The sequence below is a fragment of the Corticium candelabrum genome, chromosome 4 (assembly GCF_963422355.1).
Source record: "Corticium candelabrum chromosome 4, ooCorCand1.1, whole genome shotgun sequence".
In the NCBI taxonomy this organism is placed as follows: domain Eukaryota; kingdom Metazoa; phylum Porifera; class Homoscleromorpha; order Homosclerophorida; family Plakinidae; genus Corticium; species Corticium candelabrum.
In genome coordinates this window covers 4,293,807-4,303,806 of record NC_085088.1, presented here as the reverse complement: position 1 = coordinate 4,303,806, position 10,000 = coordinate 4,293,807, and the positions used below count along the sequence as shown (strand labels likewise).

Sequence of the window (10,000 nt, the reverse complement as noted above, 5' to 3'; positions counted from 1 at the left end):
AATCAAAATATACCAATAATACAAGATAACAAACTAAAAGAAACATTCTCAATTACGTATGTCCAAGTAAAGTCTAGCAATCAATGTAACAACAACAATCAAAACCCTTCCAAGTGCAATTGCATACAGTTGACCCTCAATTATCCGACCTCCTTTGGTCAAACTCAGAAGACAAAAGATGAAAGAACAAAAACAAGCAAAGTGTCTGAGCTTTAATTACACCTTGAAATTTAAGTCCCCGTTAAAGCTATTTTCCGGAAATATGACTTGAGAAGCTCTGAAACATGTATACTACAAAACAAACCTAGTAATGGCATGCAATGCTGGCACATACAATAGACATAATTCTTCCATCAAGTTACAGGATTTTAAGCACGAGCAAGAAAGAAACAGTTCTAGTACTCAAAACCAGCTACTTTTTTTTACTAATAGTCAATAATAGTCAGTAATGTCTACGGCATGTGTACCCTTTTAGAGCTGCACTACACCTTTTGCAGCATCACTGCCACATGATGGTATCCTATTTTCATCGGCACAAAGATCAAATATGCAAGGATCAAATAACCAAAAATGTATTGCAATCGAACAAAAATCATTCATACATACATATGTCATGATATACACACGTATGCATAAGTTAGATGACAGTAATACATAATCGACCTACTGCAGTCCAGATTGTACTGATTGTCATTAGAACAACGAACATAGTGACAAAGACTTTCTACGTTATTGTGAACGCATACCTAGATTTGAATGACACTTGATAAGAACTTGCAGACTGCTGCTATTTTAGGTACATTTTGCGTAAATAAGCCATCTAACACCATCCTGCTGTTATATTACGTTGCCCGTGTACAAATTTGAAATAAATGATGATGGTATGTCCATCGCTACAATGAAGACTGTATATCAGTTCCGTTGTGCAACATACCTATATACATTGGTTTATGATACAAAGTTGGCATTCCTTAGTTATTCACATTTTAACCCTCTCCTTTTATTCTCTCCTATATCAACAGTCCCTCAATAAAGGTTTTCCTACTTCCTGTCACAAGCTGGTGTCTCTACAACTGCTACTGTTGCTACAACCCTACAACTATAGTAAACTGTTACAGCTGTCCTAATTACAGTTGGTCACAGCAGTGTCACCAGCTTTCCGTGGTCGAGGGGGCCAAATGTCAGAGGTCCAGGACCAAGCCCAACTACATAGAAATCAGCCATAACTGGGAGTGATTCAAACTGCTTGTCCATTGCATGTTCCTTTTAGAGCTTGTAGTGTCAAAAAGTCTACCATGTGCCAAAGTCTTGAGGGAGCTAGCTAGCAATTGCCCCCCCCCTCTCCGGACTTGTGATCTGCCCCATAACAACACCACTGAGAGTGACATATCAAATAAGAGGAGGTAGTCAGTACATTTTAGCTCCAAATGACAGACTGAATAACTAAACTTTTAGTGTGAAATTATTGAGATACAGTTTATTTGGTCAAAAGATCAATTAATTAATATGTACACATGGTCAATCATTTAGTAAATCTCTCAATGGCATTCAGTCTAGAAGATATATAAGCTAGAAACTGTACGTATGCACTAGCTAACATACAGACAGTGTAACTTACTGAGGGGCCGTTACCTGCAGACCAGACATATTATATATCTAGCTATAGACTGTAGATGGATATATAAATTTCTTCAATCACAGTACAGTACATATTCACGTCTTCTGTTCTGACAATGTAAGATCTAGAAGAAAGATACAAATTGTGTAAATCAACAAGTGTGCATGCTTAAAAAGCATCTGGTAATAGTGATATTGTATATACCTCTCGTTCACCTGGCTGTTTTTCTTGATCTTCGTTAGCATCGGCAGTCGGTCACGAAATAGCGACATCATCTTTTGAAAGTCATCTACGACTACGTACACTCTGTTGGTCTGTCTAGAATAAAGGAATTTCTTTATGATAGCAACAGACGAACTGCGAAGTAAGACGACAAAGGGTTCTCTCTTGATGTGCCTCTCGTAGGTGACAGCGTAAAAGACTTCACCGTTATGTAAGATGCGAGACACTTCCTCTAGCTCTCCACAATTGGAATCTAACTCTTTTACTGCATCGTACAGGTTGCTGCTCAAAATTGCGGGCTTGCATGGTGGAAAAATGTTGCAATTTTTGGTTCTGAAGAATAACAGATGTGCAATATTGCGTGTACCACATGAGTTAGTGAAGGATAACGACCACATACCTAGACTGCAAAAGTCGCGTATGCAATTTCGAATAGGGGAGGGACGTCATCATGTCTTGAATAAATGCGTTTGACGCAGTATCGTCACACGAATCTGCTACACAATCTCTTACGTTCGCCTGCCACGTCGACATTGCTCTCACAATCTGCATTATAGATGTGCTGTCTTGATATTGACAATGAGTATGCTCATGCAGCACATTTCTCACCTGATGACACACGTCTCCTGTTCCGTGGCAGAACGTCTTGATCCATCCATTCAAATCCTCAAAATTAAAGCATGAATGGGTCCACAACGGTCCCCAGTTTCTCACTTGGTCGGGGAGGTGACAAAGATTGTGGACGTTGAGACCGCAGAGTTCTCTCCTGCATGGATATAGATCAGTGCAAAAACCTAGTGATATAAATAGCATACCTACCACAAATTATGTTGTATTACATGCAACATGCAGTATGATTGTATCGTAGCGTTCATGCACATATCTCTATTGCTAACTACTATAGAGTTGTAAACATTAATTAAACTATAGTAGTAATCCAAACTGGTACTTCCTAAAGTTGGAGATATTGTCGGTTACAAATTTAGAAGATAAACTTGTAAGCTAACTTACCATAAATGTCTTGAGCTTCATAATAGAAGTCGTTCAAGACAACTTCAGCTCTCCTAACCATTTCTTCGCTGATCTTAGCAGCAAGAAGTAAATGCATGCCTTCAGCCAAAAGGGCAAAATTTCGCAAATACATGGTTGGCAATATGCCTTGCAAACATGGAATGCCGTAGTACAGCAGCCAAGATCGGTATTCTGATGCTATAGATAGAAGAAAACACGCATATTTAATCATAATACGACATACTCGCGTTTAGAAAAGGATGCTAGATTGATTAAGAGTATATTTTATTTTGCTTGATTATCACTTATATACTAGGATGTTACTATGTAGTTTGCAGAAATCAACAGTTTTGACAGCATAGGAATGGCAAATTAATTGTCATCTTACCCTTCCAATTAGGTAGCCATTTACCAATTTCTCGTGGCAAACGTCGCACGAAATCTGGAGGATGGATGTTTTTTAACCTTTCATCTACAGTCTCGATCTACAGAGATAAAACAAGTTTTATAGAGATGCATAAATAGACAAATGGATAGATAGAAGTCTAGCTAACATCATCTCTGATGAAATATGGACAGCCTCTGCTTGAAACATCTGTCCAACGGTGGAGTAAACTTTTTGTCACTCCCAGTAGCACGCAATGCAAGTAGTCAATGACTGCGGCAGTGACTGGGTAAAAATCGTTTAATAAAAGAAGTGGACAAGCCGACTTTATTCCTTTAACCTACAAAAGTTAAATACAAAATCTTGCATGAACATTTACGTTGTCGCCATGCAAGACCTATCGTACTGTTTGACTAGAAGTAACTGCTTGGTGGGCGTTGCGTACAAAACTTTCATTAGTTCTCTTCTGAAGAGCTCTATTAAAAGGGATGGCGTGTACGTGGCCTCGTCCTCTAGCAACCTGACGATCCGGCTCTTCACATACAAGGCAGCTGAACTTGCCATTGTGATGATTCATGCAAAGCATGTCAGCTTTGGCTGGCAAGTCTGCCGTACACACTATTGCCTTGGCGCTGCAAGTCACATCTTCTTCGAGACCATATGGCACAAATCTCAAACCTGTATTGTACAATGTGCTGAAAATCCGCCTTAAATTATATCAAATCACTTAAATCATCTAGTAATACCTGTTTGCGAAAGATCATTCATATTGCGTATGAATAGCGTCAACATAGATGTTAGTGGGACCTTGCCTTGGCCTTGCCACAGTCCACACAAGATCGTATTTCTTTTCAAGAACCTAAACATGTTTTACTAATTGATATCTTAACTTTAATTTATCAAATAAATAACTTTAATTAATAATATTTAAACTGTTAGTTATTTTGTCATGTTCTAGATGAGACTAACAAAGACTCGCTAATCCCATTATGAGGAATAAATTAGTGCAGTGCATGAATGTAGAAAGACACATTACACGCATTTACACAGTAACACACTAGTACGCAAGACTAAGTTCTAATCGAATCAAATAATGATAGAGTTTAAGCTAGCGCTTGAATTTTTATACCTCAGGTTTGGCGAAAGCTCGTTCACAACAGCATATAAGGGCCAGATTTTTGTAGCCGATGACTTGTACAGCTGTACTCCGTCACAGTTGAACAGTAGCGAAATAACGTTGTTTTTTGTAGAGGACAAGTTCATAATCTCCTTGTAGCAATTGCCATTTCGAATGTCACACCTATTGCTGCTCAAATTTTTCACAATGTCTTTCCAAATGTCCTTTTCTAGAAAACAAAAATTTCGAAAGTCGTCAATATTCTTTGATATGTAAATATTTGTTTGTACTCTCAAGCAGACTCCGTAATTGTTCTTCTATGGACGTTACTAAAACAAAAGATTTCCTTCTACGAAAACACTGCTCGTCCTCTCCACCTTTGTAGCGTAAGCTAGGCGTGTATACAATAATGCAAATGTTAATTTAGTTTTATCAGTCCTGAAAACCCTAGCGCACACATGAACACAGTCTCTCGCATATACGCACGCACGCACACACAGGCACGCACGCACATACACACACACACACACACACACACACACACACACACGTACACACACACACACACACACACACACACACACACACACACACACACGTACACACACACACACACACACACACACACACACACACACACACACACACACACACACACACACACACACAAATGCATGGATGCATGGACACACACAAAACTAACGTTTATTATACTTACCCTGTACAGTCTCGTGTTTTACATTGGACTACCTCTTCGTCTTCTGGAAACAAGGCGTTACACAAAGAACAAACGTCGTGTATTTCTCGTCTATCTGCTACTTCCAGCTCTTTCTTTCCTTGCTCCATCAGACTATCGTAATTTCGTGCACACCTAGTGTTTGGTGGACAATGCAGTCTTATTAGTTTTAGCAGATCTGTTGTCATTCTTTGACTACATTTGTGTCTGGTGACGAATGCCAGAACAGATCTGATGTGATCAGTTTGACTGATCGTCAAGCCAGGAAACAGAACATCTTCTCTTGCTTGATTTTCAGAATCATTTGTGAATGATTTCTCTTCGCTTTCACAATCCATACGCCAGTGTTTGCTAGGCAGCTCTTCTGTTGAAGTTTCATCTTCACTAGAGGATGCAAACTCTTCATCAAACTGTGCAGAAGCAGCTTCCGTTCCAGATGAGATCACACTGTCGGGTTGACACAGGTTCTTGAGTTCTACAGAGAAGCAAGACAGAAGTGGTGCATGAATCGCATTAAGTAAATATATTTTTGTTTAATTACTATAAAATAACAATTATACCAATTAACTTAAAGTTTTAGTTGGAGTATTTTATCTAGCTGAAGTAGTTTATGTCTAAACTATACATGCAGGCACCTTCCAAATCAGAAGAAATTTCATCAAGTTTCTCTTTGATCTCGTGCAGATTTCTGTGATTCAGAGCGACATGACGCCAAGCGTTGTACTTGGTCGAATAGCGACGAAGACAAAGCAAACAAGTCCATTTAGAATCGCCTAAAATTTTCGAGTAGCTCTTGTTGTTCATTCGGCAATCTGAGACAGCTCTACGTATCATGGGTAAGTACACATTCGGCACTGTGACTGAACAAATACAGAAATTTTGTTAGTGCATTTCCCGCGATGTCTCGTGAGAGAAAGTTTAGTCTTGTGTTTTGGCTAGAAGAAAACCAGTATTCTATCGTAAAAACGATTGACGTTGTTGACTCTAGACATGCTAGAGTGGGAGATCGGACGATGGTGCGCTGTGACGGTGAGGTTCATCCTGCTGAAATTCTAGAGATTTCAGGTAGGCTAATGGTTTAGAGGAGGCTGCGACTGCTTCTGTTGCTGAAGTTGTACCGTGGTAGTGGTGGTGCATGGTAGTGTGTGTGTGTGTGTGTGTGTGTGTGTGTGTGTGTGTGTGTGTGTGTGTGTGTGTGTGTGTGTGTGTGTGTGTGTGTGTGTGTGTGTGTGTGTGTGTGTGCGCGCGCGCTCGCGCGCGCGTCTGTGTGGATGTGTGGGACCGTGCGCGTGTAACTAATTAGTAAATCAATGTTTGGATTTGTAGGCAACAAAAGCTACCTAGCTGACCAGCTTGACAAAAAAATCAAGCGATCAGAGATTGAGAGATTAAGCCAATCAAAGCGACAGCCAAAACGGAAGACATTCTCCAATGATGATACGGATCAACCTTCAAAGAAAGTAATTATAGAGTGGTCTAGCTAGTTACAATGTGCATGCAATAGAAAGTATCACGATCTACCACGTACAGAAGTCAAAGAAGAAACTGCAATCATGGGCTGAACTAACGGCAGGCGATCTTGTTGTAAAACAGATGGGAAGAAGTTTTCCTAGTGAACCTGAAAGGTTAGTGCCCTAGAGACTACAATCTAGGTGTTTTGACTCGAGCCTTCTGTGCAATTACTACAGCAACAGCCCAGACCTGACAATTTCTGATGATATGTGGACAGATCAAGAGGAAGATCTAGAAGAAACGGTAGTCTGTATGTAAATGTCGGCTTTTACATGTGCTCCTACCTACGTAACGTGCGTTAATGAACTCGTTATTCGTCTCTGTAACTGTCAACAATCGGCCTGTCAACTTGGATCGAGTTTGAGTGGTTAGAAGGTTGCTTAATTTATGTATTTTTGTATTTCTTAGGTGACTGGCGATCGTCTACTGACGAAACGACTTGAAAAAGTCGAGGAAGTCGTGATAAGTCTTGTGACAGGGCTGAACAGCTTGAAAGAGGTTAGTTATGAGTAGCTAGTCGCTCTGTTTTTGCATTCGTGTTGTCTGTATGTGAATATGTACTGTACTGTGATTGAAGAAATTTATATATCCATCTACAGTCTATAGCTAGATATATAATATGTCTGGTCTGCAGGTAACGGCCCCTCAGTAAGTTACACTGTCTGTATGTTAGCTAGTGCATACGTACAGTTTCTAGCTTATATATCTTCTAGACTGAATGCCATTGAGAGATTTACTAAATGATTGACCATGTGTACATATTAATTAATTGATCTTTTGACCAAATAAACTGTATCTCAATAATTTCACACTAAAAGTTTAGTTATTCAGTCTGTCATTTGGAGCTAAAATGTACTGACTACCTCCTCTTATTTGATATGTCACTCTCAGTGGTGTTGTTATGGGGCAGATCACAAGTCCGGAGAGGGGGGGGGGGGGGCAATTGCTAGCTAGCTCCCTCAAGACTTTGGCACATGGTAGACTTTTTGACACTACAAGCTCTAAAAGGAACATGCAATGGACAAGCAGTTTGAATCACTCCCAGTTATGGCTGATTTCTATGTAGTTGGGCTTGGTCCTGGACCTCTGACATTTGGCCCCCTCGACCACGGAAAGCTGGTGACACTGCTGTGACCAACTGTAATTAGGACAGCTGTAACAGTTTACTATAGTTGTAGGGTTGTAGCAACAGTAGCAGTTGTAGAGACACCAGCTTGTGACAGGAAGTAGGAAAACCTTTATTGAGGGACTGTTGATATAGGAGAGAATAAAAGGAGAGGGTTAAAATGTGAATAACTAAGGAATGCCAACTTTGTATCATAAACCAATGTATATAGGTATGTTGCACAACGGAACTGATATACAGTCTTCATTGTAGCGATGGACATACCATCATCATTTATTTCAAATTTGTACACGGGCAACGTAATATAACAGCAGGATGGTGTTAGATGGCTTATTTACGCAAAATGTACCTAAAATAGCAGCAGTCTGCAAGTTCTTATCAAGTGTCATTCAAATCTAGGTATGCGTTCACAATAACGTAGAAAGTCTTTGTCACTATGTTCGTTGTTCTAATGACAATCAGTACAATCTGGACTGCAGTAGGTCGATTATGTATTACTGTCATCTAACTTATGCATACGTGTGTATATCATGACATATGTATGTATGAATGATTTTTGTTCGATTGCAATACATTTTTGGTTATTTGATCCTTGCATATTTGATCTTTGTGCCGATGAAAATAGGATACCATCATGTGGCAGTGATGCTGCAAAAGGTGTAGTGCAGCTCTAAAAGGGTACACATGCCGTAGACATTACTGACTATTATTGACTATTAGTAAAAAAAAGTAGCTGGTTTTGAGTACTAGAACTGTTTCTTTCTTGCTCGTGCTTAAAATCCTGTAACTTGATGGAAGAATTATGTCTATTGTATGTGCCAGCATTGCATGCCATTACTAGGTTTGTTTTGTAGTATACATGTTTCAGAGCTTCTCAAGTCATATTTCCGGAAAATAGCTTTAACGGGGACTTAAATTTCAAGGTGTAATTAAAGCTCAGACACTTTGCTTGTTTTTGTTCTTTCATCTTTTGTCTTCTGAGTTTGACCAAAGGAGGTCGGATAATTGAGGGTCAACTGTATGCAATTGCACTTGGAAGGGTTTTGATTGTTGTTGTTAAATTGATTGCTAGACTTTACTTGGACATACGTAATTGAGAATGTTTCTTTTAGTTTGTTATCTTGTATTATTGGTATATTTTGATTTTACAGGAAGGTTTGAAGTTGAATTCAAAATTAAGAACTTATGAATATGAAGGCGACAGTGATCATGTAAGTATAGCTCATGTATTGTTGATTAAATAGTCACTTAGTAACAATGATTGCTTGTTTTTTTAATTTTGGGACAACTCCGAAGACACAAATGGCCACAGCATGAGTATGACAGTTCCTAGTGCTAATTTTAATTCCAACACTTTACTGAACGTTTGATGCGTTATTAAGCAACTCTAAAAGCCACAACTAAAGAAGCCCAGAAACCTTCAATTGCTGTCAGAGACCTGGCAGTCAAGCTTTTTAGTAAGGAAGAATTGACAAAATGCAGCGTTCGAGGCAGAAAAACCCACAAGAATCTTGACGCCAGGCCCTCTTCCTACAAAGAAGCTACTAACTCTACACTGTAAGCATATTCAGTGTTTCTGATGGTTCAATTTTGTGTTAAGTTAAACTGTTCTTTTTTTTTAGCGCTGGTCCAAAAGCCTTTCCCTGGTTGTAAAACCAGCGAGATTAATCAGTTTCTGGCCGACAAAATGAAATTTTGTCGCCAGCAGCAAAGTGAACAGTGAAAATACTTGGCATATAGTGATTGTCAATTATTCTAGACTATCTGTGCATGTTTGTTTATATGTAGAACAATTGTTTTTATTGAACATAAACATACAACAAAGATTCACGAGTGTGTCTTCATTCATAACTAATTGCATGACCTGGGAATTTAATTAATGCTCACATGATCATGGAAACCATGGTTTCCATGAACCCATGATACCATGGAAAACCATGGTATTTTAACATGCTTTCCATTGAATGTTTCTCACATGCTTTCCATGGTAAAAGTACCATGAAAATTCCATGGAAATACCATGGTTTTCCATGCTCTATTTGACAGCGGTGCATCTAACACAGATCATTTGAAAATTATTCAGAATAACAATTCTATTTAACACAATTTCTCTCACACGTTGTTTTCCTTCCCCACCATGAGTTTACACATGCTTATAATTAATAGTCACTGTTAAACCTAAAATAATAACCAAATAATTAATATAAAATAACAGTCCTGGGTTCTAATTGACTCAAGATACTTACTGCATTTCCTCAAATTGAATGACATGT

General features: G+C 38.9%; 1 protein-coding gene and 1 long non-coding RNA gene across 2 annotated transcripts in view; both read left to right on the top strand.

Moving 5' to 3' along the window:
- The window catches only part of LOC134179123 (uncharacterized), a 3,779-nt gene extending 1,692 nt beyond the window's left edge, over nucleotides 1-2,087 (top strand). Inside the window, exon 3 of the long non-coding RNA XR_009969792.1 lies at nucleotides 1,861-2,087. This is a non-coding gene — a long non-coding RNA (uncharacterized LOC134179123). The remainder of the gene's footprint in view (nucleotides 1-1,860) is intronic.
- A 3,901-nt stretch (nucleotides 2,088-5,988) lies between these two features.
- On the top strand, nucleotides 5,989-9,536 carry LOC134178440 (uncharacterized). Its single transcript, XM_062645317.1, has 9 exons — nucleotides 5,989-6,154; nucleotides 6,416-6,549; nucleotides 6,620-6,714; nucleotides 6,778-6,844; nucleotides 7,010-7,099; nucleotides 8,879-8,938; nucleotides 9,024-9,044; nucleotides 9,110-9,284; nucleotides 9,350-9,536. Exons 1-7 carry the CDS (start codon nucleotides 5,989-5,991, stop codon nucleotides 9,042-9,044), a joined length of 633 nt encoding a protein of 210 aa, XP_062501301.1. The 3' UTR covers nucleotides 9,110-9,284; nucleotides 9,350-9,536.
- Nucleotides 9,537-10,000: the final 464 nt, after the last annotated feature.